The sequence below is a fragment of the Dipodomys ordii genome, unplaced genomic scaffold (genome assembly GCF_000151885.1).
Source record: "Dipodomys ordii isolate 6190 unplaced genomic scaffold, Dord_2.0 Scaffold26, whole genome shotgun sequence".
Classification (NCBI taxonomy): Eukaryota; Metazoa; Chordata; class Mammalia; order Rodentia; family Heteromyidae; genus Dipodomys; species Dipodomys ordii.
Window position 1 is genome coordinate 11,990,346 of NW_012267242.1, and position 19,282 is coordinate 12,009,627.

The 19,282-nt window shown below is 50.3% G+C and overlaps 2 protein-coding genes across 5 annotated transcripts in view; one reads left to right on the top strand and one right to left on the bottom strand.

Annotated features, from left to right (window-relative positions):
* Znf687 (zinc finger protein 687) overlaps positions 1-7,739 on the top strand; it is a 17,696-nt gene extending 9,957 nt beyond the window's left edge. Inside the window, exons 2-9 of the mRNA XM_013015231.1 lie at positions 2,551-4,664; positions 4,813-4,991; positions 5,335-5,511; positions 5,614-5,776; positions 5,917-6,243; positions 6,338-6,450; positions 6,618-6,750; positions 6,890-7,739. Coding sequence (XP_012870685.1) covers positions 2,568-4,664; positions 4,813-4,991; positions 5,335-5,511; positions 5,614-5,776; positions 5,917-6,243; positions 6,338-6,450; positions 6,618-6,750; positions 6,890-7,387 — 3,687 coding nt within the window. The 5' untranslated portion in view covers positions 2,551-2,567 and the 3' untranslated portion in view covers positions 7,388-7,739. The remainder of the gene's footprint in view (positions 1-2,550; positions 4,665-4,812; positions 4,992-5,334; positions 5,512-5,613; positions 5,777-5,916; positions 6,244-6,337; positions 6,451-6,617; positions 6,751-6,889) is intronic.
* A 475-nt stretch (positions 7,740-8,214) lies between these two features.
* Pi4kb (phosphatidylinositol 4-kinase, catalytic, beta) overlaps positions 8,215-19,282 on the bottom strand; it is a 62,719-nt gene continuing 51,651 nt past the window's right edge. For 3 of the 4 annotated variants that reach the window (XM_013015234.1, XM_013015235.1, XM_013015232.1), the window contains 4 exons: positions 18,193-18,458; positions 10,780-10,912; positions 10,146-10,266; positions 8,215-9,100 (listed from right to left, as the gene is read on the bottom strand). In XM_013015234.1, coding sequence (XP_012870688.1) covers positions 8,919-9,100; positions 10,146-10,266; positions 10,780-10,912; positions 18,193-18,458 — 702 coding nt within the window. In that variant the 3' untranslated portion in view covers positions 8,215-8,918. The remainder of the gene's footprint in view (positions 9,101-10,145; positions 10,267-10,779; positions 10,913-18,192; positions 18,459-19,282) is intronic. The other variant, XM_013015236.1, reaches the window with a different exon arrangement.

Here is a 19,282-nt window from a genome sequence, read left to right on the forward strand (position 1 = left end):
TCAGAGCCCGAGGTGCTGCGCCGCAGCTCCCGCAGGGCCTGGTCTGGTCGAGGCCCGGCTTTCACTTTGCGGCCAGTGGAAAAAGAAATGCCGCACGCCTCAGTTTCCCCGTTCGCTTTTATTGCCCCCCCCCCTCCTGTGCATCCCGTCCCCTCCTCACACCCCCAGACTTGCTCCTCGCGCCAGCCCTCGGCAGATGGCAGAGACTTAATTCCGCCCGCTGCCCAGCTTGGCCGCAGTAATCGCCCCCGGCCAGGCGCCCGCCCGGCCCCTTTGCCCTTTGCGCAGCAGGCCTTGGCCCCGGGCAAAGGGCATCGGAGCCCCCTCCCCACCCAACCCCCCTGTCTGTTCACCCCTAACTCTTTAAGCCCTTTCTCCGTTGGCTTTTGAGGAACACCGGGAGAAGGGGGCGGGCGAGGCGGGAGCCCTGGAGACCAGCCACAGCAGCCGCAGAAAGGCCTGCGCTGTGGAGTTGGGGAGCCTCCGCTGGTTGGACGGCTGTTTGCTCCAGGTGGCGACGGGATGACCTCTAAGTCACTTGCACACTAGAGAAGCAGATGGTTAGTAAAGGCAAGTTCGCAGGTGTTTTCTCATAGTGACCACTGGCCTGTGCTCCACCAACCCCCTTTGCTGGGGGCCAGAGTGGAAGATAGCTCAGGACTCTCCCGGGGGGGAGGGACCCAAGCAAAGGAGGGCCCTAGCGATTGATCAAGGCAAAAGCAAGCTCTTTGTTTAAACCCAGAGTCTGCAGAATTAAGTGTGTGTGTTGGGGGGGAGAGGGGGGGGCAGGGTGCAAGGCACACTCCCCTTTCTTCCTGTAGTTGGTACCCATCTCCCCAACCCCCTCCTTGGTTTGAGCAATGCCAGCTGCCACCTGCTGGGACCATCTCCAGTTACAGTCTGAAGGCTGGAAAGAGGTGAGAGAATTGGCCCTGGGAAATGGCTCACACCCTGGACAAGGACTGTGTAAGGATGGACTTGTTCAGTTACTTCTTTCTAGATACAGAAACTCTTATGGGAGGAGGTACTCTGAGCTGGCCTCCTTGTTGATTAAGTGCCCCATAAGTTCTTGTGGTACTGTGTGTGTGTGTGTGTGTGTGTGTTTACACTGGGCCAGGTAGGGAGTTGAGTTAGACTTCTTAAGACTCTTGTTGCCAGTGGAAGATAAGAGTTTGATTTAGGAGGATAGACTTGGGGTAAGTAGTTCAGAGCAGAAATGACAGGGGAAGGGAACTAGCTTTCCCCATCATGGCAGTTATGCTGGATATTCTTATACCCTGGAGTTTTAGCCCTGAGAGAGCAAGATGGGGAGGAGAGAGGAGGCACTCTGGGGAAGGTAGGTGAGCAAGCAGCAGGTGTTTGTGACAGGAAAGGAGCCAGGGCCCTTTGTGACCAGGTTGCTGTCACCATTTTCCCCCTCTGTCTTTCTTCTCTTTGTTTCTTTTTGTTCCTGTATAGCATTCTTTCTATCTTCATCTTCCTGGGTCTTTTTCTCCCTACTAAGATAAATCTTGGGATGGCTCTGGTGGCCACATGTGTCCACCCTTGACCTTACATGACCCTTGACTCTTGTCTCTGACCCCAGCCCTAGTGTGTCCAATGGGTGTTCCTTCCCAGCTCCTCTTTGGCCTCACAGGTACTTGTTTGGCTCAGCTGTAATAATAGATTGTATCCTGATTTTCATATTCACAAGTTCATGTGCTTAGAATAACCTTGTGATATATCATTTGTCCCCTCTTTCAGACAGTAAAAGTCAGGCAGGGAAAGAGCTTGCTTATGGAGTGGCCTTGTGAGAAAACTAAAGTGGAAAACTATCCCAGGTCTTGGCTTTAGTCACTGCATTTTGTATAGATGTCTTTTCAAATCTCTGTGAACACCAAATCCATGAAGAGAGTGCATTTATCCCTTGCTGATACAAATAAATCCTTAGACATCGAGCATCGTTTCCATCTTTCTCCTTAATAATACTGGTGACTAATGGTTTTCTGTGCTGAGCACGGGAGGGATGAGCTAGTTCAACCAAGTTGCTCACTGATCTCCCTCCACTATCTATCTATCTATCTTTCTTTCTTTCTTTTCTTTTCTTTTCTTTTTTCCAGTTGTAAAGCTTAGACTCAGGGCCTGGGCACTATCCCTGAGCTATTTTGCTCAAAAGTGAGCACTCTATTACGTTGAGCCACAACTTCACTTCCAGTGTTCTGGTGGTTTATTGGAGCTAAGAGTCTCATGGACTTTCCTGCCCACGCTGGCTTTGAACCTCTCTTCTCAGGTCTCAGCCTCCTGCGTAGTTAGGATTACAGGTGTGAGCCACTTGTGCCTGGCATCTTCTATGTATTTCTGAGACTCTCTCTTCCTCTGTTTTCTCTGTTGGTCCTATGTGCCCACCCACTCACTTGATCTAGGGTTTGGCACCCAAAGTCCTCTAGGATCCTATGGTATGGTGAAGGTGTATCAAGAGGGAGGGGCTAAGTTTGGAGATCCTGAAGGCAGAGGTGTAACGTCTCTATTCCAGGCATTTCAGTTTCTCCTTTCTCCTCTTGTTTTCATCAGGTCTGGGGCCTGACGATATGGGGGACATGAAGACCCCTGATTTTGATGACCTTCTTGCTGCCTTTGATATCCCTGATATTGATGCGAATGAAGCCATCCATTCTGGATCTGAAGAAAATGAGGGGCCAGGGGGCTCAGGGAAGCCAGGACCCAATGTAGGAAGTGAAGCTGAAGGTGCAGCAGCAGCAGCTCTTGAAGATAACTCTGAAGTTCCAGCCTCTGACCACGGCCTGCCACCGCAGGACACTTCTACCGTCAGCGTCATTGTCAAGAACACAGTGTGTCCTGAGCAGCCTGAGACTCTGGCTGGGGGTTCAGGAGAGGAAGAGATCCCACCTGGGGAGGCCACTAAGGAAGGGACTGTGGGGCCTTGTCTAATGCAAAATGGATTTGGTGGGCCTGAGCCATCCCTCCCAGAAACCCCCAACTCTCCAGCTCCTCCCACTGGGGATGGCTGGAAAGAAAAAACTTTGGAAGGCAAAGCTCCCTTGGATCTCTTTGCTCATTTTGGACCTGAACCAGGCGAGCACCCGGATCCCTTGCCTTCTGCACCCTCACCCTCTCAGGCTGGGGCCATGAGCCCACCTCCGTTCCCCTCTTCCTTTGAGCTAGCCCCAGAGAATAGCCCAGTCCTGGTGCCCCTTAGTTCTTCCCCCCCACCACTAGGGACCTTGAAACAGGAAAGCTGCAGCCCTAGTCATTCCCAGGGCCTAGCCCAGAGAGGCTATAGCGCCAAGGACACAGATGTCCCTTCCAGCACCTCACCTCCTCAGGTTGCTGGGGTGTCCTTCTTTAAGCAGTCTCCCGGGCATCAAAGCCCACCTGCTTCCCCTAAAGTTCCCAGCTGTAAGCCCTTGAAGGAAGAAGATGAGGAGCCAGTGGAAAAATCACCCCCAAGAAGTCCGCAGAGCCCCTCCAGCGGCGCTGATGCTGCAGACGAGGACAGCAATGACTCCCCTGCCTCCTCCAACTCTTCTAGGCCCCTTAAAGTGCGGATCAAGACCATTAAAACATCCTGTGGCAATATCACGAGAACCGTAACCAGGATCCCCTCAGACCCTGATCCTCCTGTCCCCTTGGCTGAAGGGGCCTTCCTGGCTGAAGCTAGCCTACTGAAGTTGTCCCCTGTAGCCCCAAACGCTGAGGGTCCGAAGGTGGTGAGTGTGCAGTTGGGTGATGGCACTAGGCTCAAAGGCACTGTGCTGCCCGTGGCCACCATCCAGAACGCCAGCACGGCCATGCTCATGGCGGCTAGTGTGGCTCGAAAAGCTGTGGTTTTGCCTGGGGGGACTGCCACCAGCCCTAAGATGATTAAGAATGTGCTAGGCCTGGTGCCCCAAGCTCTGCCCAAGGTTGATTTGCGGGCAGGGCTGGGAACAGGGGGACAGAAGTTAAATGGTGCCTCTGTGATGATGGTGCAGCCTTCAAAGCCTGTTCCTGCTCCAGGCCCCGCAAGTAGCACGGTGATCTCACGGACTCAGTCCAGCCTAGTGGAAGCCTTCAACAAAATCCTCAACAGCAAGAACCTGCTGCCGGCCTACCGACCCAACCTGAGCCCACCAGCCGAGGCCGGACTGGCCTTGCCTCCGACGGGCTACCGCTGCCTCGAGTGTGGGGATGCCTTCTCATTGGAGAAGAGCCTGGCACGCCACTATGACCGCCGGAGCATGCGCATTGAGGTCACCTGCAACCACTGTGCCCGCCGTCTGGTCTTCTTCAACAAATGCAGCTTACTCTTACACGCACGCGAGCACAAGGACAAGGGGCTTGTCATGCAGTGCTCGCATTTAGTCATGAGGCCTGTAGCCCTCGATCAGATGGTGGGGCAGCCGGACATCACACCCCTGCTGCCTGTGGCTGTGCCGTCTGTCCCCGGACCTCTGGCCTTGCCCATCTTCGGCAAGGGTGAGGGGGCCATCACCGCCTCTGCCATTGCTGCCATTGCCACCGAAGCCCCTGTGCTGCCACTCTCCACAGAGCCGCCTGTTGTCCCTGCCACCTCCACTTACACATGCTTTCGCTGTCTGGAGTGCAAGGAGCAGTGCCGGGACAAGGCTGGCATGGCAGCCCATTTCCAGCAGCTGGGGCCCCCCGCACCCGGGGCCACCAGCAACGTGAGTTGCCTTTCCCAGCCCTCCTCTGGGGTAGGGGACAGCCATACACCGAAGATAGGCTCTAGGAAGGCATTGGAGGCTTGGTTAGGAGACATGACGGAGATTAGGGCACCCTTACCAACTGAACCTTGTTTAATCCCCTCCACAGGTGTGCCCCTCCTGCCCCATGATGCTCCCCAACCGCTGCAGCTTCAGTGCCCATCAACGCACGCATAAGAACCGGCCCCCCCACGTCTGTCCTGAGTGTGGAGGCAACTTCCTGCAAGCCAATTTTCAAACCCACCTGCAGGAGGCCTGTCTGCACTTTTCTCGCCGTGTAGGATACAGGTACCTTGTGCCCCTCGCCCCCCTGTACAGCCTCAGGGCCTCTTGTCTCAGCCGCAGCCTTTTAGATGACCTCAAACAAAGTCCATCTCTCTATCCCTCCAGCTCTGCTAGCTGTCAGACTCAGCCCTGTGACATCATCGCCTGCCTTCAGGCACTCCCCTTGGGGATCCCCAGGGGAGAGCAGGGGACTGGGTCTCTAGCTCTTCCTTTTCTACTTTGTTCATGCTCCACTGCTGATTCCTTTCTTGGAATCCACCCAGGCCTCGGCGATTAAGTATGGGGTGGGGGTAGGGGCTTTGGAATGGCCCTGCCTCATCACGGCGCCTTCCGCTTCCTCCACCAGGTGCCCTAGCTGCGCAGTGGTGTTTGGAGGTGTGAACTCCATCAAGTCTCATGTCCAGGCATCGCACTGCGAAATTTTCCACAAGTGCCCCATCTGCCCCATGGCCTTCAAGTCTGGACCCAGCGCCCATGCCCACCTTTACTCCCAGCATCCCAGCTTCCTCATGCAGCAAGCCAAGTGAGAGCTGGGGAGAAAGCCTAGGGAAGAGGGGTGGGTCGGAGGGCGGGACGGGAGCAGAGCTCCCATCCTGATGTCCGCCCTGTCCCTTCTGCCCCACAGGCTGATCTACAAGTGCGCCATGTGTGACACAGTCTTTACCCACAAACCCCTCCTTTCTGCCCACTTCGACCAGCACCTGATGCCCCAGCGCGTCAGTGTTTTTAAATGCCCATCTTGTCCACTGCTCTTTGCCCAAAAACGGACCATGCTGGATCATCTCAAGGTATAGGCTCCAAGAGCTAGGGGATCATAGGTGCTTGGCCGGGTTGGTTGACATAGGCCATGTCTGCACACACAGCCTTCCAGCCGGCAAAGCCAGTCCCTCCTTTCCCGTAACAGCCACTTGCTTTGTGTCTTTCACAGAACACCCATCCACCTGGACGGGGTGGGGAGGAGACTGCTGGGAAAGGGGGTGGAGGTGCTCTTCTCACGCCCAAGACTGAGCCCGAGGAGCTGGCTGTGACTGGAGAAGGGGCAGCCCCCGCTACTGAGGAATCTTCATCTTCCGAAGAAGAGCCGCCCAGCTCCCCCTCGCCCCCTCGCCCCTCCAAACGGCCCAGGCGGGAACTGGGAAGCAAAGGTGTCAAAGGTGGGGGTGGGGGGCCTGGAGGCTGGACCTGTGGCCTTTGTCACTCCTGGTTCCCTGAGCGTGACGAGTATGTGGCTCACATGAAGAAGGAGCATGGCAAGGTGAGCCACCCCGGCTGGGATGGGATGGGCCAGGCAGCCCCGAGGTTGGCTCCTGAAGCCTGGCTCTGAAATCTCTCACCCTCCGTTCTCCTAGTCAGTGAAAAAGTTCCCCTGTCGCCTGTGTGAGCGCTCCTTCTGCTCTGCCCCCAGCCTGAGGCGCCATGTCAGGGTCAACCACGAGGGAATCAAGCGAGTTTACCCATGCAGGTAACCTTTGCTTCCCACTCCTTTTCCAGCCCAAGAACCCAGAGTACCTTCCTGCCTGCCTCTTCCTGGAGGAGGCCTCCCTCTGCTCTGGCAGCCCCCCTCAGGTGCTGGGCCTTGGCCTTCGAGCTGTACGTGTGGTGCCAGTCTGTCCTCTCCCCTCGTTCTAGGTATTGCACAGAGGGAAAGCGCACCTTCAGCAGTCGCCTGATCCTGGAGAAACATGTCCAGGTCCGGCACGGCCTGCCCCTCGGGGTCCAGTCAGGGAGTACCATGGCTCGAGGTTCTGGTGCCAGAGCCCAGGTAGGCAGAGGCCCCGTATATATTGAGACCACGGAGTGGGAGACTGGCAGGTGCAGACCCTGGTCCCCGCAAGCCAGATTGAGGGGACCAGAGAGAGTGAGGTTGGTGGTAACGCCCAGTGTCTCCCATTCTTCTCCAGGGACCAGGAAGGAAGCGCCGTCCGTCTTCTGACTCCTGCAGTGAGGAGCCTGACAGCACAACACCGCCAGCCAAGTCCCCCAGGGGCGGCCCCGGGGCAGGTGGCCACGGCCCACTCCGCTACCGGAGCAGCGGCTCAGTGGAGCAAAGCGTCGTGGTGGGCTTGAGGGTGGATGGTGGAGCCCAGCAGTGCCTGGACTGTGGCTTGTGCTTTGCCTCCCCAGGCTCCCTGAGCCGCCATCGATTCATCAGCCACAAGAAGAAACGGGGTGTGGGTAGAGCCAGTGCCCTGGGGCTGGAGGATGGGGAGGAAGAGGCTGCTCCCCCAACAAGGTCTGACCTAGAGAGTGGAGATTCGCTCCTGCCAGCTCCTGGAGGCCCACTCACCTGTAAGGTCTGTGGCAAGAGCTGTGATAGTCCGCTCAACCTCAAGACCCATTTCCGCACGCATGGCATGGCGTTCATCAGGGCTCGGCAGGGGGGCAGTGGGGAGAACTAGGCCCCAGGCTGGGACTGACCAGCCCTTCCCTCTCCTCCCACCCCCCCCTCCCCCAGGCAAGGAGCCTGGGTTTCACTGCTGCTGCCACCCAGTCCCTGGGCTGGGGAATTTGTTTAACATTCACATTTTGTTCAGTTTCTCCAAATCCTGAAGGAAAAAGCTTTTGAGGATTATAGTGATTTATAACCTCCCCTCCCTCGGGTTTGGCCCTTGGGTCCTAGTCAAATGAGCCTTCCATTCCTCCTTTCTGAACTCAACACTAATTATGTTCCTGCTGCAGACCCTCAGTGTGTGGCTGAGGATGGGGGATGGGACCTAGGTAAAGTCTGCGATCAGGCACAGGAAGGGGGGGGGCTGGCCACAGCCTTCCACAATTCCTTCAGGGCAGACTAGGCTCTTGCTCTCCGCGCCAGGTCTTGCCCCAGCACCCTGGCACTCACGCCCCCACCCTGCAGTGCCTTTTACTTCTTTTTTCCCCCCAGAAGTTCAGCGGGGAGGTTGGTGGGGATGAGTCCTGTCAAAGGGGGCCCAGGGAGAGGAGGAGACAGGCTCTCAGGAATCCTTTATTCTTGTAATAATACTAACAGTGGGAGAAAACAGGAGGGAGAAAACCAGACCATTAAAACTGCTCGTGGTTTAATCCCCACTCAGGTTGCTCTTTGTATATGACTTGGACAATGGATTGACCGGGAGGGGGCGAGAGGCAGAACGGGGCAGTCCCTCCTCTGCAGGGAAGAGCAAGCTTTCCACCTGTGCTGTGTGCGGCCTTTTGTATCTTGGATGCAGTTCCCACCCCCCCAAGAAGTGATCAACTCAGATAGGACACAGGTGGCTAACTAAGGACTTTATTTCAGACAAAAATTAAAAATAAAAAATCGAGAGCCATTTCCCTGGGTGTAAGGAAGGTATGAGGGGAAGGAATTCCTCATGGCTAGGCCAGTACCCTCAATATGCTGGAGGGATTGTGGTAATTCCCTTCCTCACCGCCATGACAGGGAAGCTCAGCAACTTCAGGAACCTATGTCAGAGCCCACCTACCAAGGGGAACTCTGGCTGGGGGTCAGTCCCTGGCAGAGGAGAGTTGGGCAGCAGCATGGCCAAAGGCCAACTATAGGATCAAATCCTAAGTACCAAGAACCCACTCTTCTCCCTTTGCTGGGGCCCAGAAAAGATTAAAGATGGCCTGTGGAAAAGAGCCTCAGATCCTATCCTGGTGAGAAGAAAGGCCCTGGTGCCCCTCATTCGTCCTCTGTTCTCTGGAGGGCAGTGATCCTGGAGTCTTGTCAGGTGGTAGTACTGACACCGCAGGGCATAGGAACCCCGGCAGGTCTGGACCCCTTAGCTGGCTCTCCCACCCCTTGGCAAGCTCTCACGGTTACCACATGATCCTTTGTATTTCTTGCCTTCTATTTCCCTTGGGTGGATGGTTGGGTAGGTGGGATTTCATGGTTTGGGGTTTCTTCGACAAGGGCCCTCCCGGGGAGGGTGCCATAGATGCCCCCCACTACTGCTGGGCCTGAGAAGGAGAGTGTCACATGATGCCGTTGGTGAGGTACTGGAAGCCATCATAGAGTTTGGTGGTGATAGACCGCATACTGCCATCCACCATCTGCTCTACCAACAGCTGGAGCTGCTCCTCAGTCATGCTCATGTGGAATCTCTCTTTAAGGTTGCGAATGGTGCTGGAGCCGTGGAAGCAAGGCAGCTGAGAGCCTGGGGGTCGGGGGACAGGGATCACAGATGGATAGAGGAAAGTCAAGAGCGGCCACCACCAGGAATGCAGTCAGGGGTATCTTGAAGTACCTCTTCCCTCCCTTTCCCAAAGGTCCGCGGTGTGGGTGCTACTGCACTGGTGCCGAGAGCAGCAGCTGGTGGGCACCCTTGTCTGGAGCCCACCTTCACCCCATACTCCTTAGCCCCTCTGCATGTGAGGGCATATGGGCAGAGGAGGGATGGGAGCCCACGCCATCTCTCCCCCAGTAAGGAGAGTTGAGGGAGCAGAGGCTTAGGGCCCATGGGGAAGGAAGGCTGGGAAGAGGCTCTGGAAATGGGCCCTGCACACTTATCTGGTTGCAGGCCTCTGTCTACGCTACGTCTGACACTCACAGATGACCTGGGCCACGGTCATCACGGGGCCAGACGGGGATGCTCCTGAGCAACGGCGACAACCTGTGGGGTAGGGGTATGGAGGGGAGGAGACTGGCAGCTCAGATCTGGTGTACATCTGAAGCCTTGGGAGGAAGAGGGGGAGGAGGGCCTAGAGAAGCGGGTAGAAGAGGGCATCCTGATCAAACAACTACAGGTGTGAAGGCAACCAGGAAGTTGAATCATAAAGACGAAAAGGAGAGAGTCGGGGCAGGACAGGGGAGTAGTATGGAAAGGCAGGTGGCACCCCAGGGTGGCTGGGCTAGGGCAATGAGAGGTCACAGTGGAATGGGAGGAATCTGAATTGGCAAAATGATGCAGGAGCGGGAGACTAATGTCCAGTGCTAGATAGGGTGGTTAGAAGGACCAGAAACGAGGGCTGCTCTTCCTGAGGGTGCCTAAGAAGTCCTTTCTGCTGTCTCCTTCCTCCCACCCGAGACCCAGCTCTGCCAGGGTTCCAAAGGAAAAACAGAGCACTGGGTCAGAGCCAGAAATCCTCTGGTTAACCTTGAATTTTACAGTGGAATCAACTTTCTGGAAGTCCTAAACTTCAGGGCCCCAGCCTGAGTGGGATCCTGAGGCGCCCTGGGACCTGAGCTCTCCCTAGCCGCACCTTGTTGCATGATCTCCACGATCTGCACCACCTTATCCATGTGTTTGCGAGCGGCGATCAGCCCTTGCAGCATGAGCATCTTGTAGTAGTTGAACATGTCACCATTCAGGCCACCCATTACCTGGGAAGGGAAAGTCATGTGAACAAACATGCTTCTGGTAGGTATGGACCTTGTCCCAAGGGCCTTCAGCACTACTTCCTCAGCTAGGTGCTGGTAGCTCACGCCTGTAATCCTAGGTACTCAGGAGGCTGAGATCTGAGGATTGCAAAGCCAGTCCAGGCAGGAGAGTCCATGAGACTCTTGTTTATAATTAACCACCAGAAAACCAGAAGTGGAACTGTGGTTCAAAGTGGTAGAGTGCTAGCCTTGAGCAGAAAAACTCAGGGAGAGAGCCCAAGCCCTGAGTTCAAGCCTCATGATGGACCAAAAAATAAAGAACTAGTTCTCGGAGCAACCATGCCAACTCTTATTTCCTCATTCCCCTACAAGGGCAGGAAGCTCCCAGGAAATTTTGCCTCATCCTGACTGTCATTTCTGTTCTGTTCCTCCCAAATCTCAGGGAAATCCACCAGTTCTCTTCCCGTGAGAGAGAAAGACAGTGATCCTGGAGACACAGCCTCCTTTCTGACTCACATCCACAAACTCTGTGGTCAGCTTAAAGGCTGATGTTTCAAAGCCCAGGTTTCGGGGTGAGCTGGACAGGATGAAGCCAAAGTCGATGTGGATGATATGGCCTTCTGCATCAAGAAGGATGTTCCCATTGTGCCTGAGGAAGGAGAGGAGACACAGTAAACCTAAGGCTGGGACTTTAAGATGCAATACACTGGCCACGGGCTAACAGGCAGGGGAGTACTCATCCATGGTACCTTCCTGCCTATAACTGGCTCCAAAGTTACTGGTGGAAAGAAAGGAAGTGTAAAAAGAACCACTAAAGGCGGTGGGATCTGAAATTGCGATTAATAAAAAATAGTTTAAGATTATCCCAGTTTCCCAGAAATCATATATCTAGCAACCTGACTGAACCAAATCGAGTAGCAAGTCCTGAAGCAAAGGCCTCTGAGCTTCCAGCCAGCTATCACAGACATTACTTTGCTAAGTGTGTGGCCTCGACACAGGACAGATTTACCTATGTTTTGTTTGTAATCCCTATCAGCCTACTGCAGAAGAGGCTCCATCAAAAGGGACCAATAATTAGAGGCAATGAGGCTCAGTGTGTTTAAATGTAAAACAGTATAGGCATTTCAAGCAGTAAGTTCTAAATCGCTTAGGTTAAAAACTCAGGAGCCAAGCCTTACAGGCCATCAGTAGGGAAAGAAGAGTTAAAGGGAGATAAATCCCAGGTCTTTGTGATTCCCACATGAATGGCCAGTGGAAAGAACAATTAACATGCGAAGCATGTAAGGCCTGGCCTATTCAGTATAACCAATCTCCTCACTGTCAATAGAGGCTTTGTTAGTCTGAGAGCTGTGTCAGAGGGCTACCTTCTGGAGTTGATCTGCCAAAAAGAGGAGGGGGGTGGTAGAAGGAGAACAAGGCCTACCTGAGTCCTTCCTCCCACAGTTAATTTTTTTGTCCAAAGTTCCAAGACTAAGGAGAAACAGAAGATTGACACTCTACCACTTATCACTTTGTGTGTGTGTGTGTGTGTATGTGTGTGCGTGTCTGTCTGTCTGTCTAATTGGAGATAAGTCTCACAGACTCTCCTGCCCGGGCTGGCTTCAAACCATGATCCTCAGATCTCAGCCTCCGCAGACGCTAGGATTACAGGTGTGATTCAGTGGTATATGCTTGCTAGGCAGATGGTCTACCTCTTGAGCTGTGCATCCAGCCTTTTTTGCTTTTTTTTTTTTTTTGGGCCAGTCCTGGGGCTTAAACTTAGGGCCTTGGCTCTGTCTCCGAGTGTCTCTATGCTCAAGGCTGGGACTCCACCACTTGAGCCACAGTGCCACATCCAGCCCTTTCTATTTAGGTGATACTGAGGACTTGAACCCAGGGCTTCATGCATGCTAGACAAGCACTCTGCCACTAAGTCACATTCTCAGCGCTTGCATAGGTTATTTTTGAGATGGGTCTTACTTTGAGCTTGGACTTAGTCGCCTGGCTTGGGAGCCTCCTACTTGTGCCTTCACATCCATTGGTTTAGATGAGTCTTGCAAACTTTTATGCTCAGGTTAGCCTCAAACCATGACCCTCCCACCTCTATTTCAAATAGCTAGGATTATAGGTTTGTACCACCATACCTGGCTGGTCTCTCAGCATGTATTTTTTACAAATTGAAGCCTAGAGTTGATCAACTCCAATAATTTTTTTCCTCACCTTTGTGGTGCATAACCAAGAATAGTCCTACAGTGTGTGTGTGTGTGTGTGTTGGTTCTGGGGCATGAACTCGTGGCCTGGGAGCTGCCCTTGTGTGTGTGTGTGTGTGTGTGTGTTTCTGGGGCATGAATTCGTGGCCTGGGAGCTGCCCTTGAACTTTTGTGCTCAAGGCTAGCGCTCTACTACTTGAGCCATAGCCCCACTTCTTCCTTTTTGGTACTTAATTGGAGATAAGTCTCTTGGGTTTGTCTGCACAGGCTTGCTTCAAACTGTGATCCTCAGATCTCAGCCTCCTAAGTTGCTAGGGTTATAGTTAAGAGCCACTAGCACCCAGCTTGCTTTTTTTTTTTTTTGGCAGTCCTGGGGCTTGAACTCAGGGCTTGGGTACTATCCCTGAGCTCTTCAGCTCAAGGCAAGTACTCTACCATTTGAGCCACAGGGCCATTTCTGGTTTTCTGGTGGTTAATTGGTGATAAAAGAGTCTCATGGACTTTCCTGCCCAGGCAGTCTTTGAACTGCGATCCTCAGATCTCAGCCTCCTGAATAGCTAGGATTATAGGCATGAGCCACCAGCGCCTGGCTCCTCAGCTTGCTTATTGAGCTAGGGGCTCAAGACATAACACTAAGCTGCCGTGAAGTCAGCCTAGGCAAGAAAGTCTGTGAAACTCTTATCTCCAGTAAACTCAAAAAAGCTAGAAGTGGCACTGTGGCTCCAGTGGTAGAGTACATGCCTTGAACAAAAGCAACAGTACCCAGGCCCTGAGTTCAAGCCCCAGGCCCAGAAAAAGAAAAAGAAAAAAAGACATAGTCCTATTATTGAGTTGGTGGCTCAAGACATAACCCTAGCTACCCAGGAGGCTGAGACCTAAGGACTGTTGTTCAAAGCCAACATGCATGGAAAATCATATGTGATTCCATCTCCAATTAACCAGCAAAAAAGCCAGAGTTGGAGTCATGGCTTAAGTGGTAGAGTACCAATTGTGAGCAAATGACCCAAACAAGAGCATGAAGTACTAAGTTCAAGCTTGGGAATCTGCTAAATAAAAAAAGTTATTATTGAGTTTACTCAGTTGCCTGGCTCTTCTTCCCCAAAGGATAGACTTTCACCTTCCAAACACTTAAGAAAAGCCCTTGAGGCCTGACTAATGCCAGTTTCTTTGACTCCATTTACTCAACCCTGGTGCTAAGTTCTAGGCTCTCTAGGCACTGGGTTCAAAATCCTGACATTTCAGGGTCAGTCTAAAACTTGCAATCAGCTCATTATAATTATATTCTTCTAACGACCTCAGATGCAGAACCTATGCTGGCTTACTGTAGGGCAGAGTCTGGGTGGTATTATTAACTACATGCAAGATGTGCTTTCTCTCCATGTGTAGGAAGGCCTCATAAAGGTCATCTGATACTGACAAATATGGTATTCTGGGCAAAACAACAGATACTTTGATTTTTTTTTTTTTTTTGGTCAGTCCTGGGGCTTGAACTCTGGGCCTGGGCACTGCCCTGTGCTCTTCAGCTCAAGGTGAACGCTCTACCACTTGAGCCACAGCGCCACTTCTGGTTTTCTAGTAGTTTTTTGGAGATAAGAGTCTCATGGATGTTCCTGCCTGGGCTGGCTTTGAACCGTGATCTCAGATCTCAGCCTCGTGAGTAGCTAGGATTCCAGGCGTGAGCCACCAGCACCCAGCACAACAGATATTTTGAAAGTTGTGGAAATCACATGTTGAAATGGAAAGAAAGGAAACTTAGAGCTGTGAGTTTCAACTTCATCTTCATAATGTCCCTTATATCCATCTTTGTGCTGTCACTCAGCTGGTGCTGTATCACTTGAGCTAAGCTATCAGTTCTGGCTTTTTGCTGGCTAATTGGCAATACAAGTCTCTCACAAAAGTCTGCCGAAGTTGGATTTGAATCTTGATCCTTAGATTTCAGCCTCCTGGGTAGCTAGGATTATAGGCATGTGCCCTGACACAATTTGTTTTAATTTTAAAAACATTATTTTTCTTAAAAAAAAAAAACCAAACTATTCCTCAATTTTATCTTTTTCCAATCTCTATTGTCTTTTCAGTCCTTGTCCACTCAAAACCTTATTTTCATTCCTACAACTCCTTTGTGTGTGTGTGTGTGTGTGTGTGTGTGTGTGTGTGTGTGTGTGTGTGTGTCGGTTGTGGGGCCTGAACTCTGGGCCTGGGCGCTGTCCTTCAGCTCTTCAGCTCAAGGCTTGTACTCTACCACTTGAGCCACAGGGCCACTTCTGGCTTTTTCTGCTTATGTGGTGAAGAATTGAACCCAGGGCCTCATGCATGCAAGTCAAGTACTCTACTACTGAGCCACCTTCCCAGCCCCAACTCCTTCATTTTTTTACTCCTTTACTCAAACACTTGTCAATCTGTCTTCTTGGCTTACATGAACATTTGTCTCATACCCTCAGAAAAGAAAAACCCTAAGAATAAACCTAACCAAGGCAGAAATACCTCTATAGCGAAAACTATAAAAATCTGAAGAAAGACATTGAACAAGACACCAGGAAGTTCAAAGAACTCCCATACTCACGGATCAGCAGAATTAATATTGTTAAAATAGCCACAGTACTAAAGGTGATCTACAAATTTAACGCACTATTCATCAAAATCCCAAGGCCATTCTTCACTGAGATAAAGAGAAAACAATCCAAAAATTCATATAAAACCACAAAAGGCCCAAATAGCCAAAGCAAATATGGACAAAAAAATGCAGGAAAGCTGGGCACCAGTGGCTTACACCTGTAATCCTAGCTACTCAGGAGGCTGAGATCTGAGGATCACAGTTCAAAGCCAGCCCACGCAAGGAAAGTCTTTGAGACTCTTATCTCAACTTATTCACTAGAAAACTGGAAGTGGCGCTGTGGCTCAAGTGGTAGAGTGCTCACCTTAAGCTGAAGAGTTTAGGGACAGCACCCAGGCCCAGAGTTCAAGCCACATGCAGACCAAAAAAAAAAAAAAGCAGAAGGTATTATAATTCCAGAACTCAAACTTTACTACAGAGCCTACAGTAAGAAAAACAGCTTGGAACTGGCATAAAAATAAGTCGGAAAACCAACAGGATAGACCAGAAGACCCAGAAATAAACCCATATACTTACAGTCATCTGATTTGAGAAGGGAGGCAAAAATACGTGTTGAAAGAAAAACCTCTTCAACAAATGGTGTTAGGAAAACTAGATATCCATATGTAGAAGACTGAAATTGGATCTGGATCCCTGTCATCTTAGACTAATATCAACTCAAAATGGATCAAAGACCTCAATGTAAGACCTGAAACCTTGAAACTAGTATAGGAAGGAGCAGGAGAAACATTAGAATTTACTGGCATAGACAGGAACTTCTTTAATAGAATTCCAGGGACTCAGAAAATTGGAGAGAGAATTGACATTGCATCAGGCTAAAGTTTCTGTACAGCAAAGGACATAGTAACTACGCTAAAAAGACAAACTACACAATGGGCTATACATCTGACAAGGGCCTGATATCCAGAATATACAAAGAACTCCAGGAACTAAATTCCCTCAAAATCAAAACTCCAACTAATGGGCAAAGGTGCTAAATACAGACTGTCAGAAGTAAGAATGGTCAATACACAGGAGGAAATGTTTATAATGTCTGGCCATAAAGGAAATGAAGACAGGCGTCAGTGGCTTACACTTGTAATCCCAGCTACAGGACGCTGAGATTGCAGTTCAAAACCAGCCTGGGGAGGAAAGTCTGTGAGACTCTTCTCTAATTAACCACCAGAAAATGGGAAGTGGCACTGTAGCTCAAAGTGGCGGAGCACTGGCCATGACTGAAAGAGATCAGGGACAATGCCCAGGCCCTGAGTTCAAGCCCCACAACTGACAAAACAGAATATGTGAATAGCAACAAATACTAGTGGGGATATGGGGGAAAAGGGAAACGAAACCCTAATATCCTGGGCTGGGAAGGTAGCTCACTGGTACAGTGCTTGCCTTACATATATGAAGGCCTTGGTTCAATTCCTCAGTACCACATAAGCAGAAAAAGCTGGAAGTGGCACTGTGGCTCAAGTGATAGGGTACTAGCCTTGAGCTGAAGAGCTGAAGGGGGCAGTACCCAGGCCCAGAGTTCAGGCCCCACGACCGACCAAAAAGAAAAAGAAACCCTAATATCCTGTTGGGAATATAAACTACTGCAACTACTTTACAGCCATTTGGAGGGTCCTCAAAAATAAATAAATAAATAAATATAGAACTATTCTATGATCCAGCAATACCACTCTAGGGTATCTACTCAGTATTAGAAGTCAAGGTTTCGTAAAGACACTTGCATATTCGTGTTTATTGCTATACTATAGCCAAATTATGGAGACAACCCTAATGTCTGACAATGGATGAGAGGATTAAGAAAATGTGGTATATATACACAGCAGAATTTTTTTTTTTTCCTTTTTGGCAGTCATGGGCCTTGAACTCTGGGCCTGGGCGCTGTCTCTCAGCTCTTCAGCTCAAGGCTAGCGCTCTACTGCTTGAGCCGCAGCACCACTTCCAGCTTTTTCTGCTTATATGGTGCTGAGGAATTGAGCCCAGGGCCTCATGCATGCAAGGCAAGTGCTCTACCACTGAGCCACCTTCCCAGCCCCATACAGTAAAATTTATAACATCTATTAGGAATGAAATTGATTTATAAAATGCTTTGTTAAATGGCAACTCCTTCGTACAACTACTTTTAAAGATAATAATTTATTTTAAAAGAAAAGATAATACTGCGTCATTCACAGGGAAACGGATAGCCCTCAAAAAAAAAATATGTAAAGTGAAATTAAGTTAGGCTCCGAGAGATAAATGGTACAAATGGTACATGTTTTCTTTCACATGAGGAGGTGAGATCTAAATTATAAACAAATGAAAACTTATGCTAGTTACACGCATACACACACACACACACTAAAGGTTATACTCAGGACACACACATACACACACACACACACTAAAGGTTATACTCAGGACACACACATACACACCACACACACACACACACACACACACACACACACACACACAAGGTTATACTCAGGAAGATTCTAATGGTGGGACTCTTCTGAACAATTAACAAATGGTTTAACAAATGAATACCAGGAACCTTAAACATGTTTTGTTGGTAAGTAGGACAGATGAATAGAGAAAGGAAAGGTGGGCAGATGGTCATTATATTCAATATACACATGTAAAATGGAATTACATAATTTAAGGTATGGGTGGGATTGGAAGGGGTGGGGGAGAACAATGGAATGGTGACAGTGACCAAGATGCACTATATTCATAATCTGACTTGTTGAAATTAAACTCCTTTGTACAATTTCTTGAAAAAAAAAAGAAAGAAAATACATTTGTCTCTCTAAAAAAAAAAAAAGTTTGTTCAGCCAGTAGCCGGGCACCGGTGGCTCACGCCTGTAATCCTAACTAATCAGGAGGCTGAGATCTGAGGATCATAATTCAAAGCCAGCCAGGGCAGAAAAGTCTGTGAGATTTTTTATCTCCAATAAACCACTAGAAAACCAGAAGTGGCGCTGTGGCTCAAGCGGTAGAGCGCTCGCCTTGAGCTGAAGAGCGCAGGAACAGTGTCCAAGCCGAGTTCAAGCCCCACGACTGACAAAAAAAAAAGTTTGTTCATCAATTGTTGACTGCAATTGAAGGTACAGAGAGGTCCCAGGAAAGATTAAGATGAAGGGAGAAGTCACTCACCTGTCTTTGACTTGCAGCAGGTAGCAGACCAAGCAGTAGCCAGCACAACTTTGCACAAAATTGCGCTGGGCACTGAGGAACGCCTCAGTGGTGTAACTGCCATGCTCTTGTAGGAAGTAATCAAGCAAGGAGAGCTGGGACTGTTTTTTCACTTGGTGGATGGAAACAGCATTGACCACTGGTTCAATCATGCCACTGTCGGCCGAAATCACAAGAATCTTGTATGGCTTGATCCAAAGGGGCACTCGCTCCTGTTCCCAAATGGACTGTGAGGAGACACAAAAGTACCGAGACTCTCAGCTCTCTCTAAGCCAGAAAAGCAAGCTGTGTCTCCCCTCTTTCCTAACTTTCTTTCCTTTGTCACTTTGGATTCTAGGCCATCAAGTGAGTGGTCTACAGAGGGCCGGAAGCTTCGAAAGAAAGACAAGGGCCCCTCAAAGGCAGGAAACTCCATGTAGAGAAATGCAAGAAAAGTGTTCATATAGATAGAAGGTCCAGAAAATACCTATCATCTTATACACAGGGAGGTTGGTACTATCATTAACAAAACAGGAACCAGATATGGTAGGACATGCCTGTAAGCCAGCATTTGGGAGGAAGAGGCAGGAAAATATTCAGTTTGAGGTCTGTCTAGACCGAATGATTAGAGCTTGAATAAATAAACAAAATAAAAATCCAGCCAGTCGTCAGTGGCTCACGCCTGTAATCCTAGCTACTCAGGAGCTGAGATCTGAGGATCACGGTTCAAAGCCAGCTCGGGCAGGAAAGTCTGGGAGACTCTTATCTCCAATAACCACTAGAAAACAGGAAGTGATGATGTGGCTCCTGCGGTAGAGCACTAGCCTTGAGCTGAAGAGCTGAGGGACAGAGCCAGGCAGAGTTCAAGCCCCATGACTTCCAAAAAGAAAAAAAAAAAAAAAATCCAGGTATGGTGCCTCCCAGCTTCTTGGGAGGTAGGGATCAGGAGGATGGTAGACTAAGACCAGCCCAGGCAAAATGTTAGTGAGACCTTATTTCAACAAAAAAGTTGGACATGGTGGAATGTGGATGTCATTCCAGCTATAAAGGAAGCTATTGCTATGAGGATTAA